Source organism: Dreissena polymorpha, chromosome 2, assembly GCF_020536995.1.
Source record: "Dreissena polymorpha isolate Duluth1 chromosome 2, UMN_Dpol_1.0, whole genome shotgun sequence".
Classification (NCBI taxonomy): Eukaryota; Metazoa; Mollusca; class Bivalvia; order Myida; family Dreissenidae; genus Dreissena; species Dreissena polymorpha.
Window position 1 is genome coordinate 34812415 of NC_068356.1, and position 27027 is coordinate 34839441.

Sequence of the window (27027 nt, forward strand, 5' to 3'; positions counted from 1 at the left end):
ATCTTTCACATATTATGGCTGGGGAGGTTTGTTAACCATGTCATCGTGCTTGTTTGGTAACAGTAGGGGGACTGGAAAAGGTAGGTGACCGAATGATCCGGTGATTTCCACAGAAGCGTAACTATGCCAGAAACGTGTGAGTTGTAGACTAGAGAACTGATTGCGGCGAATATGTTCTATATAACATTTATAGAAGTGGTCGCGTTATATAGAACATTCAATTCAAATTTAAACAGTATTACTGCCAATACCGTAGTCTCAACAGAAGCACAACACGATATTACAATAAGTGCTACCTGGGGACAGAACACTAGATTATCCGAAATATTTAAGTAAATGCATAATATATATTTTATAGTCGATATAGGCAAGAACATGGAAACGTAGACTATAAAGTATAGTGTGCAAAGCTACCGGATGCAACATGTTATGGCCAACCAACATGTTTCTATTTTTGAAGACTTTTGGGAAAAAAACGTAACATTAAAACAAATAATATTTACAAAGGTACGAATATACATATAAATACATATACATTGGCTATTGACCTTCTAAAAATGCTGTAAATAAATCAATACAATCATAAAAATGACGTGTTAATTTTTTTAATTTTCAAAACATGAATTTGGCGGCTGAAATATCCGTTCATCTGGTATGCCCTCTGTAAGATCAAGTACTTTTGCTGTTGTCATGTCCACGTTCTTGTTGCTAGGCGACAGATATGACTGCGATGACGTTACACTTACTGGCCAGCACTGTCCGGGATTTGAATCTAGAAATTTTAAGCATGAAATAATAAAAATAACAGTTCATTTCGCTCGTGACATAAAACTTATTACTGAGACAACATATATTAACTAGTGATATAAAAAATCCAGTTTATATATCTTAATCAATTTATATTTTGTTTCATTATTCATGTCACTTGTAACTTTGTATACTTAACACTTGGAAACTTGCAGATCTATATGTGTTCAGTTTCAATGTTTTCGAGATGTAAGGTATCATGTGGAAAAAAGTGACAGATTTAAAATGTAGGATCGTGTCTTGACAAAGATTGGTTAAGAGTCCTCTGTGAACAGTTTTAAATGAAGTTAAAGGTAAAACCCGAAAGGAAATGAATGCAAATACTGAGTAGAGGTAATCATATAAATTATATCCCGTTGCTAAGCGTACTGGTAAATTTAGCGTAATAAAGATTATTGTATTTCTAACAATGTTTTTAAAGACATGTATTTATATTTTTAAAGACTCGTCAATCGAATTAAGGAACTCGTTTATTTAAAAGTGAAGAGCATATTATGTAACCGTGTAATTTTGAAGACGCATAAATGAAAAACACTCACGCATTTTATAACCTTACATAAACAAGACTATTGTCAAGCAATGTAGTCCCCTACCGGCTCCACCTTTGTCAGAAATTTCACCATTGTCAGATTATTTTTTTGTTTTTGCCATTGCAACCACAATTTTTTACGTATGAACAAAATGAAATAACGTGCATAATGTCCATATCGCCATCTATCCATGTTTCAAGTTTCATGAAAAAATATTAAGAACTTTTAAAGTTATCGTAGGATCCAGAAAACCACCATTTTCAGCAGTATTTCTAGTCTATTTGTTCCCAGAGCAACCATAATTTTTGACGTAGGAACAAATGAAATGACGTGCATAATGACCATATTGCCATCTATGCATGTTTTAAGTTTCATGAAAAAATATTAAGAACTTTTTAAGTTATCGCAGGATCCAGAGAAGTGTGACTGACAGACAGACATACAGAGCGCAAACCATTAGTCCCCTCCGGTGAAACCGGTAGGGGACAATAATTACATTTTGTTTGAATTTATATCTTTAACATGGTCCTCAGGAAATAAACTGACCAGAAACATTCAGAATTCAAAAATTCAGTCGTAACTTCAAAGTGGTGTAGGATATTTAATTTGACTTTAACAAGATTCTCGTTCTGGAAAACTGTGCGGTAAGTGTCATCCCAGATTAGACTGTGCAGTCCGCTAAGGCTTATCATGGACGACGCTCTCCGCTTTTATTGAATTTTTCGTTTAAAGGAGGTACCTACTAAACAAAAATCAAGTTGATGCGGGAAGTTTTGTCTCAGATAAACCTTTGCGGACTGCACAGACTGATCCGAGACGACACTACGCACATTCAATAAGCACATTTTTTATGAAGAGAATCAATGAAACTCAATCGCAGAAATATCGACCGTGCACAAGTTACCGTCTAAAGTGACAGTGACGGTCAACTCATACGCGGTCAGGTAGATGGAGTGCCGGAAGCGGTAGGTGACGCCCTCGCCTCGTGAGCCAATACGACCGCGTGACACGAGCGTCGCGTTTTCTGCAGAGAGCAGACGAAAGCCGTTATCAAAAAGTGGACTAGATTGAACAATAAATATATCTAAATTAAGAAGTCGGCGTATATCATTTTGAAATAAAGGTTGCAATATGGATCGAAATTTATCACTGATTTAAGATGCAGTTTTTATATTCCCAAATCTGTAATGAATCGTTTTGGAATAACGTTGAAACAGTCTTTATATCGATATAGCCTTAGAAATGAACCATTTTGTGATTACCGGTACGCTAGGTGAAATAAACGAAGATCAAGTAAAAACTGTACCCGTCTAAAACAACGAATTACCATGTTATATTAAGTTACGTTATAACTGAAGCAACAGTCACTGCAGTTCTGATACTTTTTTTGACCCAAATGTTTTCTCCGATTAATTGATTTTAGTATACAGTGAGGTAATTTCATGGATACTTCTGTCAGTCACAGAAGCAATATTTTAAGTCCCAACCGTAATCAGTTAACCGCTGCAGAGACATGGTTTGTTGTATAAACGAGAAGACTTTCAACGATAAAATTATTTGATTACCATCGCCATTTGAATTGTAAAGGAATTGTGAATATAGAAGATGTAACTTTTTGTTCAAGAACAAACCGTAAGGCTTGTTGAAATTGTGTATGTCATTTAAACTTGTTTTAGAACGTGCTAATTCAAAATATTGGTACGTCTCTATGATTCGTACATTTGCAAGTACACGCGACAGAATTAAAGCTATCGCTATAAAACATTTATCTGCACACAACTGGGCTACATTTAACTACACTCGCACAAAAGTAAACAGACAATGTGTTTAAACATGCGAATGAAATATTTTACCACAATATTGAAACTACACTAGCCGATGTACAATTTGTTTTTCAAACAATACTGAAAACTGTTTGAACATCTCATACAGTCGCATTCACATTCTGATGTGATACTATTTATCGGTCGAGATTATCGGAAACGTTTTTACATATACGTCTGATGAAGAAAATGCCATTTCTTTTACGATAACTTTGTTTGCAGATCAACTTAAGACACAACTTAGGGACTTATTCCTGTCCCTGCTCTCTGTCCGTTTACAAAATGTAACTAAATCCGAAATAACGGGGAAAAACGAAACTGTTGGTGAAAACGTATTCATCTAGTTCTGAAGCGTACATGCGAGTCCATAGCAAAACCTAACCCTTATTTTTTAATAAATCATAACGATACTGTACATTTCCTTTATTATAGAAAATCTGTAATGTAAGATACCCTTTATTCATAAGGGTCACTCGAACGAACATTCAAACTATCGCCCAATCTGTCTGGGAAGCTGTGTATTAAAACGTTTGGAGTGAGTAGCATATCAACACTTGTATAACCATTTAATCGCGCGCAAGTGAATTTATTGAAAGCAAATGAGATTTCTAAGAGCGCACCTAACAGGCTTTCAACTGGACTATTTCATCAAATAGGTTGTTAACTTGTTATAGTAATGAAAGTAAACTGAAATGCGTGATTATCTGGGATATTATAAGGCCTTTGACCGAGTTTATCATCAAGGTCTTTTATTCAAATTAAAACAAAAGACATATGTGGAAATGTTGATATATAGAAAGTTCTTTGTCTAACCATACCATAACAAAGGATTTGTTGGCTCTGCTTAGTCTAAGTCATAACAAGAAAATTCCGGTGTTCCTCGCGGCTATGTATTAGGACCGATGTTTTCGTGATTAACGTGAGGTGTTGTCGAACATATTCGTATGACCTGTTTGTTTGCTGATAATACGTTTTTATCATGTGAACCACATCTAACTAAGTTCGAGCATATTTTTAACATGAAATTTGCCTTATTAATATTTGGGATGCACGCTGGCGTCCTGATTAAATCACCGGAATATTTAAGCAGTTTTATATACAATACAAAATAATGTACATTTTCTACATTAATTATGGGTAATGCACTCGTAAAAATGTTTATACGCATAAACATATTGGTGTTACGTTGAGCAGCTCTGGCAAATGCCAAAATGACATTAGTTATATTTTGTAATCCTCGTAGAAAATCTCAGGAGTTATGAAAAATATAGAATCCTAACTCTCAAGAAAACGTTTTAAATAAAGAAATGTCACTCATATGTGGTCATTGCGTGCGTTTTGTGGGCCGGTTGTATATTGTTTGACAAGGATTTATTAGAAAATCCAAAAAGATGCTGACCGTATTGTGTCATGACTAACTAGATCTTATTCGCTTAGAAATATATATATTCAAGTTAAACGGAGTTTGTCAAGACAAACGACGACGTTATCTTAAACTCATTGATATTAACGAAATGCACATAGTGAATGTTCCATTTACCGTACTAACCTTTTTAAACAACAATTCAAGAACAGGCCTCTCGAAATATTTAAAATGAGGAAGACAAAAAAAAAATTCAAGAAGAAGATTACTTTCTTCTCATCGTTTAACTATGTGCTATCACTCTATGGAATTCTTTACATCTTGATATCCAAAACTTTGAGCCGAATTTTAAAATTTAAAACTTCCTCGAAATAATTATTTCATATATGCTACAATAATCCCCAATACTTGTCTTCAACACGTGTGATAGAAATAAATAAATTGTACAGGCCCATAATGAAATAATTGAAATAATCTAAATTCAGACTTATTCAACAACCATTAAGCAAAATCTCCCCTTTGTGATTGTGGAAATAAAGTTTCAAATTGTGTAATTTTGTGTAAATGTGCTATTTACCATTTGCAACGAATAGCTATTTTTTTAATGCACTGTGGCCATTACATCTCCAGATTTGTGAGCTGTTCCTTTATGATAAGCACTCATTTACAAATGAAGACAACGTCTTCATTTTAACGAAGTTTTTATATTTATTCATAACACAAATTGATTCCGAACGTTGCTTATACTTATCGTCTTGCAAACGACTCGAGGAATGGTTCATAGAAACGTATTCTGCTTTAAAAAAAGACGCTTTCCATTATTTATTTTAATCAACAAAATTCGGATGGTTGTACAATAAAAGCAAATGCTGTTGCACAAAAACGTCTATAAATTGTTATTTTGAATGTGAAAATTCGGATGGTTATCGATTATAATCAATTCGTAAATAGATCAAATAAGTTCATTTGCCGTCACATTGTGAAAAAATAAACAGACACTGTTATTAAAAACCAAACCTATTTTAAAGTTTATATGACAGTTTTTACAGTTAATAAGTTGATAACGGCAATATAATAGTTAGATAAAAAGGTACAAAGGTTCAAACGCGATAAATGTTAATGACCTGATAACTTGAAAATTGGGCAACATTTGTTTAGAAGGTTATTAAGTTAAATCCGAAGAGTAATCAAAAATAGATTTTGATGAACTTGTAACTTGAATATTGTATCAGATTACGCCATCATCGTCACCATCATCATCAGCAGCAGAGGCAACAATCATCATTAACATCATCCTTCTCATTATTATTGAAATACTCGTTTCCCGAATTAAATTGAGATAATATGTTACTTTTGCGTTTTTACGTTATCTACTGTATATTTTGTGAATGACATCATTATTATATATGTGTAAATGTCACATAATTACATGTTACAACTAGCAAAAGGGAAAACCCCTCTATAATATTGAACAACGTCAGCTATAATCATTCTTCCGATATGAATGTTTGGTCTAAAATGTATATATTTGTATGTCTATTTTGTGTCCCCCAGTCTATACTATACTGGGGAGACATATTGTTTTTGCCCTGTCTGTTTGTTGGTTTGTTTGCGTCAAACTTTAACATTTGCTATAATTTTTGCAATATTGAAGATAGCAACTTGATAAGAGGCATGCATGTTAATCTCATGGAGCTGCAAATTTTGAGTGGTTAAAAGTCATGGTCAAGGTCATCATTCAATGTCAAATATATGGGGGGACATAGTGTTTCACAAACACATCTTGTTATAAATAAAATAACCATACAGTTTCTCCGGATCATCACAAAATGCAGCCTCAATTTAGCCAATGCAAACTTGACTATTCATTCTGGTGGGATGTCATAACCTGAGTAAAATAGCTTCGCCAAAAAAACGCGACGACCATACTGAGCATTGAGATATTGAAGGGTGACTGAATTGACGCAGATTATGTTTTACTTTGTGGAGATTGCCTCACATTAATTAATGTATAGCACCAAATTTCGATTGTCTATATGCAGATTGTTGTTTCGTTCCATCTGATGTTGTATCAAATAACGGTGTATTGATAGACAGTCAGATATGCATATGGTACATGCAATATACAGACATTGTTGTCAGTTTACCTGGAATACACTCTACCCAAAGAGGCGACATCACATCGTGGTATATCTCACAGGAGCTGTCACCGTATATTCGCCAGCGGGTTCTCTGTTAGACACATATATATATAAAAAACACCATTACGAATAACATATTTTGCAGACTCAATCTTTTGACTTAAACTTTTGTCTAAAATTTAAAGTTGAATATTCATTTGAAACAACGAATACTACCTGCTATACCAATACTAATTGAGTAGGTCGACTAATTGAGTAGGTCGGTTCCGATTCCGACAAACATGTTTGTAAACAGACAGAATCATACCAACCTTCTCATAGTGAATGATGTCTATGAAATTCCACTGCTGCGGCTGGCCAGGGTATCTAGAGTTGATGCTGGTGATATCCTGGTGAATGTAGGTGCGCTTGTTTATCGAATCGTACGCCGTTTGCACCGAGCCGTTTGTGTAGCCATAACCGAACTGGCTGGTTACCTGCTCGCCCATCAGGATTGCCTCACCGCCAGAAACCAGCATAAAAGCCTCATATTGAACTGGGAAACAGCACACTGTTGTTGTTTCCATGCACCTTGGTACCCAATTAATGATTATCCATGAAAGCGACCATATTGTGTTCGTATCCATTTATTCACACGCGAGCAATTAAACGTACTATATAGCATACCAAATAGATAAATTATACAATAATCAATATGTATAGCTCTAAATGAATTAAGTAACGTAAATAACAATAATAAGAGCAGTGTGGGTGTAGGTTTAATTATGATAATAGTTATCATCAATGTTTATAAATAGATGAGTATAAAAAGAGAATACAATCTTTAAACCCCAAACGGTTGCGCTATGTAGTAAATGGGTTCGTGATATATGTAATGATAATTCATTTTCATCATTCATGTACTTGTGAACATGCAAGTATATACTTGAACAAGGTCAGTGTCACAACAGATCAATCTACAATACAAACGGCAAATTTTGCAGGACATCGACACTGCTTCAAAACGTTGGGCACTTTACGGGAGTGCATGTAATAAAATATTGAGTTGCTAGTTTATGTTAATGCTATCGATCAGTACCTTCGGAGGTCTTTTGCAGTTAGATGGTGGATTAAAAACACGTGTATCTTGCACCCCACGTGTGATATCCAACACGTCCACGGTTGCTATGTCGACGTTCTTGTCGGAGTCGAACCCGTAAGCTTGGGAGGTCGTGCCGCGGATTGGCAGGCACTCGTCGGGTCGGTCAGCTGGAAAAAATGGATACGAAGGGTCAAGATAAATATTTGGCAAATAACGTGGATTGGAGGTAAATATCAAATTTATAGAGGGAAGAGATTAAGTGCTTATTTAAGACAAATGTAACTTGCTTAATGAACTTCGTTTCAATAATACATTTGTTCTTGATCGGAATAAGTCGCGAACGCGGCGATGTGAAATAAAGATCTACCAATATGCGTAAAACGGCGCCCGGTTTTGCTAAAAAATATGAGAAGAAACACTGAACAAAAACACCACAAGTATTATATGTGAGAATAAATTAATGGAAAGAACGCCGACTTAACTAAAGACAATGTACTATTATCAAATAGCTATTGCTTTAAACGTGTATATAGTTTTTATGACGGTTAGCCGTACCGGACATTGCCAGTGTAAGGGTGATCTCATTTGGGTCCAGGTATATGCGGTCACGGAACATCACAGTAAGGACTTCCGGTCCCGAGTTTCCCAGCCGGCCTCTGGACATCACACTCGCATTTCCTGTTAATGAAGCACACGTGTGCGACATTAATTACCGATATATATATATATATATATATATATATATATATATATATATATATATATATATATATATATATATATATATATATATATATATTCGAGATACGATTGCTGTCTATTCAACATCCTTGCATGTGTTGACGTTCTCAGTAGATAGCGCAATATCATATACAATATATGTGAACGATTTGAGTGCGTTATTATGCATTTTAATCGCTTAGATGTTTATAAGAAACAATGTTTGCGAATGCTGATTAAAATAAACACGAAGGTCACATACCTGGTACACATTCCTTGTATAGCGGCAGCCCGACGTCAAGAAGGTCACAGGAACCGTCGCCGTACACGTGATATTGCACGTTCTGTTTAATTCAACACTAAAACATAAATATAGGTGCAAGACGTAGCGGTTTTATTTAAAAGTCAATATACACTCAAAATCAACGAAAATTTCGTACACGATTTCGAAAACTAAAGTTAGCACATAAAAAATCAATGTCCCTTTTAGCAATAGCCAACATTTCAACGCTAGGTATTGTCTGGTAACATAGATTTAACAAGATACAAAATGCTCGTTTTTGTTTTGTGTGGGACAATATGTTAAACACATGTTCATGAACCACATTAGTGTTCGTTTGTCGTATGAATAAATATCGTTGCGGGAAATAAAACTGGTATATATTGTGCCACAAAAAAAATAATAACGAGCATTTTGTGTCTCGTTAAATCTATGTTACCACACCACATCTAGCGTTAAATGTTTGATATTGCTATAAGGAACATTGATTTTTTATGGGTTAACTTTATTGCACGAAATATTTTACGAAATATTCGTTGATTTTGAGTATTTATGTTTCTTTAAACATATGTTCAAGAAAATTATAGAATTGCCAGAGAAGTAACATGCATTACCAGTAAAAGTATATAAAAAAATTCATCATCACATTCAATGTATTACAAAATCAGACGTTATGATTATTGGTCAACATACATATTAACTTATTAAAGTGATATTATGGGCATATTACAGTTTATAGGTGGCTATCGCAACCGTTGTTTATTTTTGGTGTTTTCACTTCATATACACTTATATTTGTTAATGCAGCATCAAAATACTAAAACAATATCCCGGAAGAGAAAAATAATGCATTTGATTATCAACAGTAATTTCGCTTTGACAACTGACGACAGAAATTATTCGATTTACGATGTGAATCTAAATCTAGTTTTAGTGCAGATTCGTTCATACGACACAAAGACACTATTTTGTTGTACGGATCATTTCGGCTTAGAGGACTGGGTGAGTCACATAAAATATCGAATATAATATAATTTTTTTATAAACAACTGGTAGCAAGTTATTTGCAGATAATTGGTCTGTAACCACATTTGAACTAACTCTTTTGACCTGTAAATTCTTTTCAGCTCAATTCAACAGTGAAAAATGCTCATAATAGTATGTCACGCTTTTTATGACAATATTGACCATTCCCCTTCACCCCTGTCACAAAATCTTGGACCCCCCCCCCCCCTAAAGTACGTCACAAATTCACACTTTCGAACATATTTTTGTTAATTAATACCTATTTCAAATTTAATCTATAACACAATTCACTATTAAAGCGTATTAAAATTTCACTTAAATGAACTTTCGCTTAAAAATTCGAACAACACATTCAGGAGATACGCAATTCGTCTTATTTTGAAATAAAACTAATTCAAATGTTTCACACATGTTTTGAAAATTATTTTTAAATTCTACTAAAGAAATAATAAATAAATAAGAGATATTTTGTTTTTAAATAAATGTGGGACATCACACATTGCCTGACCCCCCACCCCATTCTCCATGTCACAAACTGTCACACTTTCTGGAGCGTGACATAGTTTATGGACGGCCCCTTATCACTTTAAATACCACACGAAAACAAACTAACAAGTGCGATATAGTAGCTTTTTTTCTCATTTTCTCCGTATACCAGTACTAGAAGTTTAACATTTCCAAGTTTTACAGTATGTAATAAAAACAGCACGTACATGTTTGTAGTCGATAATATAAATGCTGTCCAGACGCACGGGAATTGGGTAGAAGGACAAGTAATTCACCGTGCTCGAGTGTATATACGTCCGCTCATTAACGCCATCGTACACCACCTGGTTCGTGCCGTTAGTGAAGCCCATACCATCGCCGACTCCGACACCGCCTTCAACGTCAACCAGAGCGCTGCTCGTTATAATGAACGCTTCGTATTGTTCTGGTAGGCAACACAGAAACGGCAGCTGGGGGTGGACATCTACCTCCGCTGATGTCGGTGACGTTACCAATAATACGCACACTACTAGTACCCATTGAAAACACATTGATCCTGATTCGATGCGTTAAAAGTATGTTTGGTGATGGTGACTTTTATATGTTCAAGATTAACATTTCATGGTTACATGTGCAGATCTTTATCGGGACCGGTAGATATGTACTGGGTGAAAGTTTAAATGTGATACAAACACTGTGCAAACATAGAAAACGCATTTTTGAAATCATAGTAGAATCCGTGCGTTGTTTTTCAACTATGATTATGCTAGTTTAATTGCTTCTAATTTTCTATTAATACAGTACTATTACTTGACGGATGATGTACTTGTTTTACTGAACACAAGCGTATATTATGAAAGGGATTATTGTGTTCGTGAAAATATTATGGTAAATTATATGTTATTTTAAAGTCATAAAATGGAGGTTAAGAGCGTTTACCGGTAGTTAAGGATTAGTTATCATTTTGTTATAGTCACAACATTATCTTCGTGGATACATGCACTAATGGAAAATCTGTTTTGCAAAGAGGTTGTATTTATTTACTAGCGATAGTCTCTGATATACTCTCCACGTTTCTAAAAGAGCTCTGTAAGTCAAAACGGTCGCTTCTTCTTGCGTCGATTGCGGTCAATAATTATTTGAGGGCGATCCCCAAGAAACAGGTCTGCTAAAAAATCCATAACTTGTCTTGCGACAAGATACTTTTTAATTACTTATTGTTTGCAGATGATATCAATGTTTTTAATTATTTTATGAAATCAGTCAAGGGATATCAACAACAAAATGCTGGAAGGTGGGTTTAATCACCATCTTTTAAACCAGTTGGGTCGTTCTCTGTGAATAAAGGGGTTTAATGCATGTGCGTAAAGTGTCGTCCAAGATCAGCCTGTGCAGTCCGCATAGGCTCATCAGGGACGACACTTTCCGCTTAAATGATATTTTTCGTTTAAAGAAAGTCTCGTCCCCGATTAGCCTGTGTGGACTGCACAGGCTTATCTGGGGCAACACTTAACACTCATGTATTAAACCCCCTTTTCACAGAGCACGGCCCATTTGTTTGCAGAAATTGTTGAAGACGAACGCCACAATAACCAGGTGATGACCACACTGGTTTTTTTTGAGTACTGTGAGCTCAAGTGAGCTAATAAAATCTAACAAAATGCTAAGAAAAGACATTTATTTGTACTTTGTACATGGTATATACAATGATAATTATTTTACATGACTATACATTTTATTAGTACATCGGATATAAATGACGTCGCTACAACAGGGCGTGATATAACTTAACCTTGACCAATGGGTGTGTTTTACTTGTTGGATGTCATTCAATGAATGCTAAATGCACCAAGACGTATCGTTAAGTCAATTTATAATGAACAATAAGATAGAATGTGTCGGGTAATGGATTGGAAAAAGATGACAATGTCGTTTAAAAAGGCCACTGTTTTAGCAGCATCAATTTACTAGTAGGCAAATTAGTTCCATATGTTATCCACTTAAACATCATACATTCAATACTACATGGAATACCCTGTCATTCATACTACTTCACAATAGAAAATTGCTATAGAGATAATATATAAAACATATAAAGTCTATACAGAAACAATATATTCATAACTCTTATAAAATGCTCATCCCCAGAGAGATGTTGTGTATCAGTCTATATTTGACACATTCAATAGGTAAGCCATTTTCCATGAACAAACACAAGGTGTTTTTACTTGCATTATTAACCTCCAAGTAAAATCTTTAAAAAAACTTGAACGCCGATGATATTTTATCAATTAATAAAACGATAGAAGACGACCATCAAATAGTATTTGGCAGTTAAGGGACGCGCACAGATTCGTAGATGTCATGGAAATGTCAGTATGTCAATGGAAGATTCCAAGTTGGCACAGATCTACTGACATTCAATGAGAAGTATTCAACAACGGGTCGTGTTGATACGTTAATATTTAAAGAAAAAGCAACAAAAAGCAAAACTAACTATTTGCTAAGCCTCAAAGGTTCAAAACGGTAATATAACAAGGAAGATTGTTTGATGTACTGTAACTTGTCTAGTTAGAATCCCTAAATAAATCACATAACACCGTGGGTAATATATTTTGTGCATCTCGACAAGAATCTGAGCTCTAATGTGATGTCATGGTAAAGTATACTCTTGTCGGGCGGCCAATTTAATATCCCTGAAAGTACGCTCCTGGCGGTGGCCCGTAAGTGATCGCCGGAAGTGGCTGGCGGTTCTCCATATCGTACAGGTAGGGGCCGGCTCCGTATTGGTAGTAGCCCTTGGGGTAGTAGGGCTGTGCCTCCAGGGGCATGGGGTAGCTGCGTTCTAGGTAGTCACGTGACCTGCCCTTCTCGCCGTACTCCTGCAGGATACATACACACAGACGTCTATAAATGTTCCAATGTGAGCTAGCGTCTTTACTGAGAGCTACTGATTTCAACATCATCAGGAGTGCACTGACGGCTTATATTTGGCAAAATATTGCTCTGTATATATGCATGTCAATCATAAAAGTCTCTTTAACGCTCAAAATCAACGAAAATTTCGTAAATTATTTCGAAAATAAAGTTTACACCTAAACAATCAATTTCCTTATAGCAATAGCCACAATTTCAACGCTAGATGTGGTATGAATACATAGATTTTTGTAGATAAAAAATGCTCGTTTTTATTTATTTGTGACCACAATAAATTCAATGCTAATTTCTTGCGAATATATCTATTCATACGACACACGAACACTAAAATGGTACCATGTTAAAACCATAATAAAAACGAGCATTTTGTATCCACAAACATCTATTTTATCAGACCACATCTGGTGTTGAAATTTCGGCAATAGCCATAAGGAACAATGATTTTTAATTGTTTAGCTTTATTTTAAGAAATATTGTACGAATTTTCGTTGATTTTGAGTAGAAATGTTACTTTAACAAGTTATAATAACGACATTGTAATATGAATATGTACTATAAAGTTAAACTTGGTCCAAATAGTTCAATAGCTTTTAAAAATGGTGAGGACCTGGTCCCATGACTGTGTATCCAATCAATCTCATTCTTCCATGTTACTAACAATTTAACTAGTTTAAACTATTGGTTGAATATTAATAACAGTTTAGTATTAAAAATGGTAAAGCATTGACGCCTTATTTGAGGCTTACGCATATTCTTTTGTTATGAGTGGAAAACCATTCAATTTCAGAATTTAGAATTCATATTAAATATAATTAAGTTTTAAGACACTTCATAGAGCCGGTGCAAAACAGAACCCTCGCTTACATCCTTGTATCTCTCTCCGCCAATGAAGCAGCCCGCGACCGAGTACAGGGTTGCGGTGATAGCGGCCAGGGCCATGCCGATCCAACCAATGATGTACGAGTAGCCGTAGTCCCGATCCGTGGCATTCTTCACGTCCTGAAACACGCACATCCGGTTATGAGGAAAAATGTTCAGTTAAAAGAAAGTCTCTCTTAAACGAGAATCAAATCTTAGCGAAAAGTGTCGTCCATGATAAGCCCGTGCAGGATGCAAGGCTAATATAGGAAGACACTTTATGCATATGAATTATAAAAGCAACGAAACTCATATGTTGTCCATATTTATACCCATGACATAGGGCCTATCGGCAATCTTAATTCCAAACTCAAACATACGTAAGATGACTTTTATATGTAGAAGTAGTAATAGTAAATTTAGTTTGCGATTAGCCAATTAAGATAAAAAAGAGCAATTTCATGTGGAAGGGTCAATCGAATTCTGTTTTTGAAATGTTTTCATTATCTTGTGACAAAAACATTAGGTTGATGTGTTTGTTTTATCCTTAAGAAGGAACACGGGGTGGTGTTTTTCAAAGGAAAAAAACATATACTTCACACACTAATACGTTCGTCATATTACGAAAGTATTCGTTTAAAAATATGTAGGGGAAGTAACAAGTGGGATCATGTCACATTTCTGACAAGGAGTGATCTTCCTTTAAGGTTTCGTGTTTTTATAAATGATAGAAGCTACTGTGACAAGTTTGAATTAGTACTCACTTCTTCCCATGCGAACCAGAATTTGCCAGTAAGTGGGTCGACATCCTTTATTTTGTTTCGCTCCAAATACTCAGCACCGTGAAAGAATGCAATCGAAGCGGCAGTGAAGAATGCTGTATTATAAAAAGTAGAACGTCAGCATAGTTCAGCTGCGTACTTGTAATTCGTCTTAGTGACGTTGATAATACGTCCCCATCAAACTACATGTATTAACGAAACGAAATTATCGCTATTCGTCACTTAATTCTTTTTTGCAGTCGTCTCAACTCAATCTTTACAGTTAAGCAAAATGTACTTCTAGGGCTCAGACATTGTATCAGATTCATTTATCGTGACTAAACTGTAACACAAAAGACGGGAGATAACTGTCCAAATACTGAAACGCATCGAATGCGCTGTGCGACTCACCTGCGATGTAGGCGAGGAGGCCGGCGATGTAGGCCCACTTGGACTGTCTCCAGCAGCACAGGACTAGGCCGAATATGTAGGACACGAGGAACACCGTGAGGGCCACTATGAAGAACGCCACCCACACGCGCATCAGGTCTGCGGACAGAGCGACAGTGTGCGTGAGACAGCGTAATTCACCGTTATAAAAACAACACCACCAAATCTAACACCGCCACTATCATCATCATCAGCAGCATCAACATCATCAAGACCAATACCAACACCATCATCATCATAATCATCTTCATCTGCTTCGCCAGGGTTTTCATCGTCGTCGTCATTATTGCTGAGTCATCGTCATTAATGTGTAATTCTATTATATGCCATTGTCTTTATGTGTAACCTTCTGTAAATAAAGCTTTTATTATTATTATTATTATTATTATTATTATTATTATTATTATGTATCTTCATCATTATTGCAATATAGTAATTACCATTATCATCATAACTATCATAACCAACACCACCATTCTCATCACATCAAATTATTTTGATCTCGTCGTAACAATTTAAAAACAAAACAACACTATTACATGTGATAAAAGCTATAACACTTAATTTGTTATCATGATATTAACATGGTTACTACAGTCATCATCATCGTCAACCACATAACAGCACAGCTGTAACAGTTGTAACCGCCAGTTTCGTCAACATCAGTAAAGTTCACACACAATAATGCATCGATTGTACCCTTTCCAACGTTATCTGCGATTGCAGTAAATTATCGACAAAAAACAATGCATCTCAATCAACGGGTGCCACTTCAGGCAATAACAGTGCAATTGGAAGCAGAGACGAAATAGGGATAGGTCTATCTAATTAAAAAGCTATAAATCTTTGTTTCAGGTCAATTTGAAAAGGGTTAGTTAGACGAATTAAAAGCTAATTTGCAAACATTTCTCTCACATAAATAAATAAAATACAGAATAAAGTAACAATGTTGAGCGAAAAGAAAAAAATCGTTACGAACATCAAACTCTTAGACTTATGCCGTTTTGTTCATGTGTATAATTAGTTTAAATTTAGAAATAAATAAATAATTTTAGAAATAACTTGCTTTACAAGTGAACATCAACTTATTGAAAACTATTACAAATATGTCAATGTGACACCTTATAAAAATAGTGTGTATTATGCTTAGCACCGTGGTTTAGTTTCGACGCGAGTTTTTTTGCTTTGTTTGTTGTTGTTGTTGAAATCTTTCAAATAGCGGAAGAAAAAAACATGATCGCCACACAATATTCACGCTTGAACACTTTCAAGGAAGATAAAATAGACGAATATTTTGCATGAAACGCTCCAATTTAAAACCCTCATATACAAGTTTACATGTTCAGTAATCCAACCAGACCCCCATATACAAGTTTACATGTTCAGTAATCCAACCGTGCACATTTATTACTCACTTTAGTTTACGAAAAAAGATACATGAGTGTAATCATCGGTCTCATCGCTGTTAAAAGTGTCACCATGAGCAGTATAAAATGAAATAGATGAATTTTTTACAAAAACAAGTGATAGGTAAGACTCCGAGCATGCGACAATATTTCTCTGAAATATGAATTTTCAAAATGGGACCATGAAGGGCCTAACTCGCTCATCAGAGTTCAAGTGGTAGGCTACTCCTATAAATATGAGGTCGATTTACATCGAGGTAGCTTACGTCTAATTATTTGGACTAGTGGTAGGCCAACTGGTAAGACCTGACCTGTAGCTCCTAGAGTTGTAAAAATGTTTTATGTAAGAATTGACTTAAATTTCAACGTATCCTATAAAAGTGAATGTTAACAGTTCATCAAAATTAAGTCAAACATGTGTATTCTATATTGATAACAAAGTCCGTGGCCAGCTTACCTCAATACGAAATTTATATTTAACAAGAGATTTCCAAGCAATAGTGTCCCCTACCGGTGAAACTCCACCATTGTCAGATTTATATATATATATATATGCTCGTTTTTATGTTGCCATAGCAACCACAATTGTTGACGTAGGAACAAAATGAAATGACGTGCATAATCTCCATATTGCCATCTATCCATGTTTCAAGTTTCATGAACAAATATGAAGAACTTTAAAAGTTATCGCAGGATCGAGAAAAGTGTGACAGACAGACTGACTAACAGTCTGACAGACTGACTGACAGAATGACTGACAGACGGAGTGCACAGGTACGGGGCAAAATAACTTGTTCATTATGCTGAGTTAGTTGAGAAAGATAATATTTTCTGACTGTTTTTCCCAAAGCCCAAACGCTGCAATAGAATATTCTATAAATCTCTTAGAATGTACTGCAAAGAGTCTTACGAATTCTGGTGACGAACTCGCTAGTCCAGTCCACATTGTTGCCTTTCTCGGGGATCTCGAGGCGCACAAAGAAGCAGTACTTGTCGATCAGCTCCTGACCGTATTTTGAGTTCACATTGTCCAGGACTGAAATGTACAGAGATTGGATCCTGTGAGAAACGGCGAAACCTGCGTTCAAACGGTTTATTATATATAGCGAACGGTAAATGTATCAGAAATTCAGAATACAGAACTAACTAGAAATGGCGCGGCAGAGGTCGACGCGTATCCCCACGCCGCATGTTTGCCCCAGGGGCGCCCCAGGGTTGGTAATGGGGCCATGCATAGTTGAGATTGATCGAATTGCCATAAGAGATGTTCAGTATCAATTTGAAGTAAATCGGTGTAGAAATGATGAAGTTAATGTAAAATAACATAAAAAAATAAGTTGAAATTTAGTGTATTATGTATTAATGTAAATTAAAAATTGGGCCCTCAAGTATGAGTCGCATGACCGGGTCTTTAAAAGTGAACTGATTGCTAGATACGGTAAGTTTATACAATAATACATGTAGGCTATGTAAAACATCATTCAAACATTTACTACAATATGCCGGTGTGCCTAGTATCAGGCTGTACATCGAACGCTCTTAATTGAATCATGAACAGTCGTTTCTTTATAAATACGCTATGTGCACATCTGTGTGAGAGTCAATATGGGACGCCATGTTTGCAAAATACTAAAAACACATTCATAAACGTATAGTTGTTTTATGTTGCACAGTTTCTTAGAATAATTATAACAAACAGTTTTGTCATATAAAATAAGTTTTTGTTGAACTTGTTGCTGTTGCTGCTGCTCTAGTTGTTGTTGGTTCCCCCCATGGCAGAATGGTGGCAAAAACAAAACAAGAGCACCGCCTTGCGGGTGCAGACCGCTCAACTATTTTCTTTTTAAAGGTGAAGGGACTCTCAATTTCAATCACAAAAGAGGGAGGGGTGGAGAGAAGAGGGGTGTATAGTGTGGGGGTGTGGACATTTATTACATTATCTTCCAAAAATGCGGAAAAAAATGCAAAAAAAATAATTAAAAAATCGGGGGTGGGGGGGGGGGATTCTTGGGTGCGATGGTTGGACGGTATTTCAAACATAAAATAATAAAAATAAATATTTGTGTTTTTAAACGTTTCAAAAAAAAATTGGGGGGTGGGGTGGGGGGGGGGGGGGGTAAAGTGTGAGGGTGTGGTGGTCATTTGTGAGATGATCTTAAAAAAAAATAGGGGGGAGGATTCGGGGGGGGGGGAGGGGGGAGGGCACGAGGGATGGTTTGGGTTTGGGTGGAGTCTTTTGTGGTATGTCAGGTAAGAGTAGTTTTGTCAAAGTATCAATCAAATCTAATCATAAATAAAGAAGTTATGGAAATTTTAGCAAAATTTAATAATTTGACCTTGAGAGTCAAGGTCATTCAAAGGTCAAGGTAAAATTCAACTTGCCTGGTACAGTAACCTCATGATAGCATGAAAGTATTTGAAGTTTGAAAGCAATAGCCTTGATACTTTAGAAGTAAAGTGGATCGAAACACAAAATTTAACCATATATTCAAAGTTACTAAGTCAAAAAAGGGCCATAATTCCGTAAAAATGACGACCAGAGTTATGCAACTTGTCCTTTTACTGTACCCTTATGATAGTTTGCGAGTGTTCCAAGTATGAAAACAATATCTATGATACTTTAGGGTTAAAGTGGACCAAAACACAAGACTTAACCCAATTTTTAATTTTCTAAGTATAAAGGGCCCATAATTCGGTCCAAATGCCAGTCAGAGTTACATAACTTTGCCGGCAAAATATGTAGTTAATAAGTGTTGCAAGTATGAAAGCAATAGCTTTGATACTGTAGGAATAAAGAGGACCTAAACACAAAACTTAACCAAATTTTCAATTTTCTAAGTAAAAAAAGGGCACACAATTCTGTCAAAATGTCAGTCAGAGTTACATAACTTTGCCTGCACAGTCCCCTTATGATAGTTAATAAGTGTTGCAAGTATGAAAGCAATAGCTTTGATACTGTAGGAATAAAGAGGACCTAAACACAAAACTTAACCAAATTTTCAATTTTCTAAGTATAAAGGGCACATAATTCTGTCAAAATGTCAGTCAGAGTTACATAACTTTGCCTGCACAGTCCCCTTATGATAGTTAGTAAGTGTTGCAAGTATGAAAGCAATAGCTTTGAAACTTAAGGAATAAAATGGACTTAAACACAAAACTTAACAAAAAATTTAAATTTTCTAAGTATAACAAGGGCACATAATTCTGTCAAAATGCACGTCAGAGTTATCTAACTTTGCCTGCCCAGTCCCCTCATTATAGTAAGTAAGTGTACCAAGTTTGAATGCAATAGCATTGATACTTTCTGAGAAAAGTGGACCTAAACGCAAAACTTAACCGGACGCCGACGCCAACGCCGACGCCGACGCCAAGATGATGACAATAGCTCATATATTTTTTTTCAAAAAATAGATGAGCAAACAAACGATATACAGAATAAAACAGCACTAATGCAAAAACATTTGAAATCATGATCATCGAAGAAAAAATCATTTACAAAAGTAAGACTTTTAACATATGAAGTTCAGTTAAATATACGATGTTCAGTTAAGCGAAACTTAATTCAGTCACTTTAATATTACGATGCCCTATAAAACTCGCAAATGCGTATTAAGTTAACACTATGCACAAGCTTCAATTTCAAATTCATACGGGTTGACTGACTGCAAAAGTAAATTTCAAAACCACCGTCTGTCATTTGAATTAACATCAACGCGGTCTTTTGTAATACAATATATGTACGTGAAGTAAAGCGACTGTTCCCGTGACTCGTGTCTTGTTGTAAAACGACACTAGTTCGCCACAACATTCCGCGAGGCCACGAAGCATGTCCAAAACCAATGTAGTCGGTAGAAAGGATGGGAATGACATTTTGCGGAGATGTCTCTCACATTTTCTTATGACAATGACATACACATTGAAAATATGATCTTGTTTTAATTTTGTGTTTAATTACATGTACATTCATGGGGCGTAAACTTTAATTGACAAGTTATAAAAACATTAATAGCCGCACCCTTCTAAGTGTTGACCAACGATTGATGAGAGCATTTGCAAATATTCACAAATTAAATAAATAATCATAATTCACGAACTCTTCCATTCAGACCTCAAAAAAATTGTTTCCACTTGACATAATCTAAATTTTGTTGCAGACCAGAAACGTTTGTTTGTTATTCCAGATTGAGTTTTAAATCAGAGTGGCTGCGTTCGAGCTTATTCGGCAATGTAACTTTAAAACTGAAAGATCTGCTACACCGATTGAGATTCGTGAGCTTTCTGAAAATGAATATCCCTATTCAAGTGGGGAATCAATTGTGTATTGTAAAATAAGATATCGAAACAAGTTACACCGAAAGAGTTAAACTACATATATTTACCAGATAGCATGAAGAAAAATAAAGAACATCATTATAAAAGTATCGTTTATGGACACCGCGTACATCTTTCAACGATGTAAACAAAAGAAAAAGTTTGAATGAAGTAGAATACCTAAACTGATGTAAATTGTCAAATAGTTTAAACACCACTCTGTCATTTGTCAAGATCATTATGTTTAAACATGACAATGCATACAATAACAAGAACTACATTCTTAAGGTAAACGAAGTGTGAAATAGGCAGCCTATTTTATCAATAGATCTAAATCAGAATATCAATCAAATACACCCATTCACTTCGATTGTTTCCAGGTGACATTTATCCTGGGGTTCAATCGCGAATCACTGACAGTGAATCAATAATAAACCAATGGAGAAACTGTAGTTGTGTCAACTCACCTGATTAATATATATATAAGTGTACACAAAATGTAACGTAGCTGACAGAAACTTTAAAGAACAAAAAGTGCTATACAACTCATTAAAACGGTAAGCAGTCAAATCATGTGTTTGAAATCATGGCTAATAACACCCATTATTTATAACTATCCGTTTCCTGCACACATATAAAAAGATTCAGAACTGTAAAAAATTACACGAGACCGTCTTTTTTGTTGGAATTTCTACACATAAATACCCCATACAATTATAAATTTAAATGAAGGATTCGGTTTGCGGCTGTATGAAACAAAACACGAAAAGAGTTATTGAATGTTTTCAAATAAAACCTGAAGTCAGGTTTCCGTTCCACTCACATTTCGTGTCGTTGCTAGGGTAACACTCGCGCCACATGCCACTGTGTCGAGTACACGAGTACCGGGCAAAAGTAGGGTTCGAGTCCCGCTTAAGAATGAGCGCCGTGGGCCAGCGGCTAGCGACATAGGTGGCGTTGACCGTCGTCTCTGTCCAGTGGTCGGTTGCGAACGAAACCGAGAGAAGTATGAGCCCCGCCAGGCCGAAGAGGGTGGCACAGGCCAACAAACACGAGCCCCGGCAGCTCTTCATTCAGAGGCCGCGAATAGTTAGCGATTCAAACAAAATGCTTAAACGAAAATTTTGACTTATTAACTTGCTTAGTTCACTCAATATAAATCCAACAAGTTTGTGTTCCTCTGTGTTTCATAAAAGTTTTCAGAATTTCTAAAATACCGAAAAAAACTTCGAGAACGTAAAACACTCCGTATGCCCCACCCAAACAATAAGAATACCAATATGAACAGCTTGATAAAACAAAGGCGAAAACGAAACGTTTAAGTTGTAAAATGATAATTAAACATTGTCACTCATTCAGTGATGTGAAAACAATGGAAAGCATAAGCCGTGACCAATTTATGCTTAGCGTATAAGGAGAAAAAACTATGGCGATGTCTCAAAATTAACGTGAAACAAGAGTAGACAACAAGAGTAGACTAGTAGAAGACGTTTTTAGCGTATATGATACAGTGTGATATTATGTTCAAGGCAAGAGCACATCTGACCCTTTCTATTTAAAGGGATCTTTTCACGCTTTGGTAAATTGACAAAATTGAAAAAAGTTGTTTCAGATTCGCAAATTTTCGTTTTAGTTATGATATTTGTGAGGAAACAGTAATACTGAACGGTCTAATATAGCCATTATATGCATCTTTTCGACTTTTGACGATTTTAAAACCTAAAAATTATAAAGCGTTGCAACGCGAAACGATTGAATAATTTGGAGAGTTCTGTTTTTGTCGTTAAATTTTGTGAAACTACGAAGATTGCTTATATAAGGTATAAAATACTTCAAGTATATGTACTAAATTATATCATCAATGTACTGTTTTCATTTTATAGTATTCACGTTTAACAATGATGATCATTTGACATTTCGTGATTTATCCGTAAACGCCCTTGAAGGTTATAATTTTAAAAATTACATTGCATTTGTGGAAGAATTTACGGCTTCAAGTTGTACATTCATTGGATCTAGATTACAATTATTAAATTTAAGAATTGTTGACTGAAAACTACACCGACCATTATTTGTGGGGGTTTCTTTTGTTGCACGGGGGGAACAATTTCGGTAATATCAGATCTGAAAAGCCTTCTACACCGCCTTCTATTCCGCCATGGATGTCATGCGATACCCAACTGCCACGTATACCCGGTATTGCAGGTATTTCTGTATTTGAAAACTCCTAAATATTTATTCTACCTTAATTGCTGATCAAATGGTCGACTATGTGCTCAAGGCATTATTCATATCTTGAGCATAAGCAAAGATTTGGGTGTTAAATACTATATTGGTGTATTGAGTCAGTAAATTCACAAGATTTGTTCAAATAATTCCTTATTTTAAAATAGTTGAAATAGCTCAATAAATTGTTGACCAAAGCTCAATTAATTTATTGATAGATCTTTGGTTGGAGTTTCATTATTCGCATTCTTCGTTTTGACAATTACATTGACCATTGAACGCCTTGAGGCGAAAGACAACACGCATCTAGATTGTTGTTTGAAGGAGATTGACAATAGTCATGTTGTTGACTCTGACACACTGATTCATCACTAGTTACCATGGTTATAATTGCATTGACCTTTCGCTTATGAAATCATCAATGTCAGCTATTTGAAAAAAAAACTACAGGATTGTTTTGTTTTCTGCATAACATTAATTACGTAAACGATTTATAGATTGCGTTACGCAAATAAGAATTAATGACAAAATCAGTCACTATTTTTCTAGAAAATAGGAGTTTTAAATGTAAAGGTTTAAAATTATGTAGACTATATCAATAAGTACAACACGGGCAGCTAATCTACCGCAAACTAAAGCGGAAACGATCGAGTTTCCTAGACGAAACGAGTTTCATGTGATCTACGAGTCAAGAGCATTTGAGACGCGTTCTGAGAAAACTGGGCATAATGCATGTGCGTAAAGTGTCGTCCCAGATTAGCCTGTGCTAATCAGGGAAGCCACTTTCCGCGTAAACTTGATTCTCGGTAAGGAGGGACTTCATTGAAACTAAAAAAAAACATAAAAGCGGAAAGTGTCGTCTGGGATGACACTTAAAGCACATGCAATAAGCCAAGTTTTCTCAGAACGCGGCTCAAATCTTTTCAAACATGTTTTTTAACAGCCAATGCAATCTCTGCAAACATGATTGTATAAAATCATTGAACCCCCAATGGGGATTGAATCTCCATATAATGTTTTTTTTTAATCAGAGTTCTTCTGAAACATACGTCAAAGTACGTGTACCGGTCGTTTTTCTTGCTTCAGGAGAAGAACGACATACATGATAATCCGACACCTAACACCAGTGTACATACCGGCTTATTCATTATGTATTAATATCTCAGCTTGATCGATACACAGGTTTGTTAGCAAACCGGAAACTAGTATAAAGCAAATACATACGCGATCTTCAATAAACATATCGTAGCTTAAAGCATTACTTTACTTCGTGTTCAGCCCGCGTTCAAACAAAATGATGTGTATCACCGCAATTAACGAAATGATAATTTATGTTTTGTTAGTTGTTTCATACCACGACGGGAACTTAACCAACTCATACTTTTCTTGGGCTAGCTGGGTTTGTTTTACCAAGTGGCGACACTTACGAAATGTGATCCGGCGACACACCCGATTCTTGTCTTGCCCAATGTTATGATGCCAGCAATCGGGACGCAGTCATTCGTTAAGAATGGGATAAACCAGTTAATCAATTGCCAAAATAATAATAATCGAAACGGAATTTGTTAAAATATAATACAATTGGGTTTTCGTTTTTCTTTACAGCACTGTTAAGAAGAGGTTATCAATTTTTGGGAAAATAAAAACGTTAAAACCCAGCTATATCACCGCCCCCCCCCCCCCCCCCCCCCCCATCCTCAATTCGACGTTGCTCGGACTTACATTGAGTGTCGTTTCCTGGGTAGCACTCCCTCCAAAGTCCCCGATGCCGGTCGTGAGTGTAGCGGGCGAACTGGATATTAGTGTCGCGATCAGTTTGATGAGTAGTTGTCAGGAGGGACTTGTTGACGTCATACTCCAGCCAATGGTCAGTGGCGAACGAAATCGCGAGAAGTACCAGCACTATGGGGCCCAAAATGGTGGCCACAATCAAGTTACCTGTCGCACAACTACTTCTAGCCATCGTTACCCGGTATCAGAACACGAAGTAACGTCCAATCTAGCGGCGATTTGTCCGTTAACGCACACAGGTGTGTATCTCCTAGTTTATATTATCCACCCGTTAACTTGTCCTGTCCGAAATCGAAAATACCTCTATAGAAGCGAGTTACGCCCTAAATGACAAGTGTATTACACGCACACACCATTTGGACTCATAAAGCGTGACGGCGCAGGGCAATAATCAAGCCGCTGTGTTTGGGTATTTTACCAATACCACCTAACATTGTAATGGCTCTATATATGAATTAAAGGTACACTCTTAAACTACATGTGGTCACGATTTGTAGACAAAAAATAATACCCCTAAACAGATAAAAGGCGAACTTCATGTGGTAATGTCCATAGCACATCAATGACCCGGTAATACAAAAGAAAGCCCATGACATTAAATTACCCAGGTAGCTTAGTTTAGGCTCTTATTTCGCATGTATACATATATCTAAAAGATTCTTATATTGTCTTCTATATATATGGTATCATTTAGGCCGTGGAAATTGCATTGTATATTAAACGACATACCATTGTTACGCTTCTTTACGAAAATATTTTTTCAATGTACATAAATGTTCTTAAAAGCGGACTTTTGCCCGATTTAATGATGTATAAATCTTAATTTTAAACTTTGTTTTTGCCCCCGAATAAATACGCAAACACAGCATATGTGCTGACTTTGCGGTTGAACGCTACCACGCTGTGAACAGAAAGTCAGCCAAGTTCCAATAATTACACGAGTTCAATATAAAATCCTGATTGGAAACCACTTGTAAGTAAATATTTTATCGAATCGATTCATCTTGATTTTGAAACATAACTACGATGAAATACACTAGAATCGTATATAACTAGAATACGAACTGAACAATGGTCGATCGATTTATCATACCACCGCATTGATATCTGCCTGTTATTCTGTTTATAGCGATTTTTTCATAAGTTCTTAAAAATCGGGGACGTAGAGGTATGATAAACAGAAAAACAGGTTAGTGTCTGATCTTTTTGTAATATATCAGGCTCGGCACGAATAAAATAACGGCTCGGCAAGCCTCGCCGATATATTATTCTAAGCATTGCCTGATATATTACAAAAAGATCGGACATAAACCTGTTATTCTCTATGTAGCAGTTGCCCGTAAAACAAAACATTTTTTTAATATCAACAATGCATCAGACGTATTCTTTGGCCATAAACGGTTTCGTCGTAAAGAATATAGGTGTATTTATTTGTTTATACCAAGATGGTCACGTATTTGCGAAATTTTCATTTATTTTCCCTTACAAACTCAAAACCATTTGCCGTACACAATATAATTTTATTTTGCTATACGCCGTACACGTCAGGTTCTATTTGCCGTACACAAAGAAGTTAATATTTTAGCCAAACATTTGCATACTAACTTGATTTTTAGGCTGAAGCTGGCAAAACCCGATAGTTTCTATAATTCTATTTGCACACCATTGCAAAATTCGGCAAAATGATTACATTTTCCTCGGACAAAAGGAAAAAAGATGTCCCAATGAACTTAATGTTCGGTACCAGGTAGCTGATGATTGATCTATTTCAACACTCGAATGTATTAATAAAGAACTTCCAACTACTTACGATATAAGTTTGATATGTCCACTATTAATTTGTCACACAGTTTTTTAAAAACGTTCGCGATAAAAATGGTAAACTTTATTCTTTTCACGAGCACTACCTCTTGCGTGATGTTTAATTTCGCTTCGCTGGTTATCTATTTCCGGTGGTGATGATAGACAGTGTTTGTGTGTGTATTTTTATCTTTTAAGTTATTAATTAGTTTACCTTGTCGGATATACGT

At 35.8% G+C, this 27027-nt stretch overlaps 2 protein-coding genes across 4 annotated transcripts; both read right to left on the bottom strand.

Annotated features, from left to right (window-relative positions):
- Positions 1–333: 333 nt before the first annotated feature.
- On the bottom strand, positions 334–10907 carry LOC127866571 (uncharacterized). Of its 3 annotated transcripts, none has more exons than XR_008043040.1 (7): positions 10485–10907; positions 8728–8809; positions 8301–8423; positions 6976–7912; positions 6671–6755; positions 2242–2361; positions 334–772 (listed from the first exon to the last, which is right to left on the bottom strand). XR_008043040.1 is itself a non-coding variant. In XM_052407193.1 (7 exons), the coding sequence occupies exons 4-7, from the start codon at positions 7288–7290 to the stop codon at positions 606–608; spliced, it is 687 nt and encodes a 228-aa protein (XP_052263153.1). In that variant the 5' UTR covers positions 7291–7912; positions 8301–8423; positions 8728–8809; positions 10485–10893; the 3' UTR covers positions 479–605. The 3 variants fall into 3 exon arrangements, 1 of the variants encoding a protein (XP_052263153.1); XM_052407193.1 differs by having other exon boundaries at positions 479–772; positions 10485–10893; XR_008043039.1 differs by lacking the exon at positions 2242–2361.
- A 1014-nt stretch (positions 10908–11921) lies between these two features.
- On the bottom strand, positions 11922–25524 carry LOC127866573 (transmembrane protein 178B-like). Its single transcript, XM_052407194.1, has 6 exons — positions 24929–25524; positions 17580–17705; positions 15225–15362; positions 14817–14929; positions 14059–14193; positions 11922–13139 (listed from the first exon to the last, which is right to left on the bottom strand). Exons 1-6 carry the CDS (start codon positions 25167–25169, stop codon positions 12945–12947), a joined length of 948 nt encoding a protein of 315 aa, XP_052263154.1. The 5' UTR covers positions 25170–25524; the 3' UTR covers positions 11922–12944.
- Positions 25525–27027: the final 1503 nt, after the last annotated feature.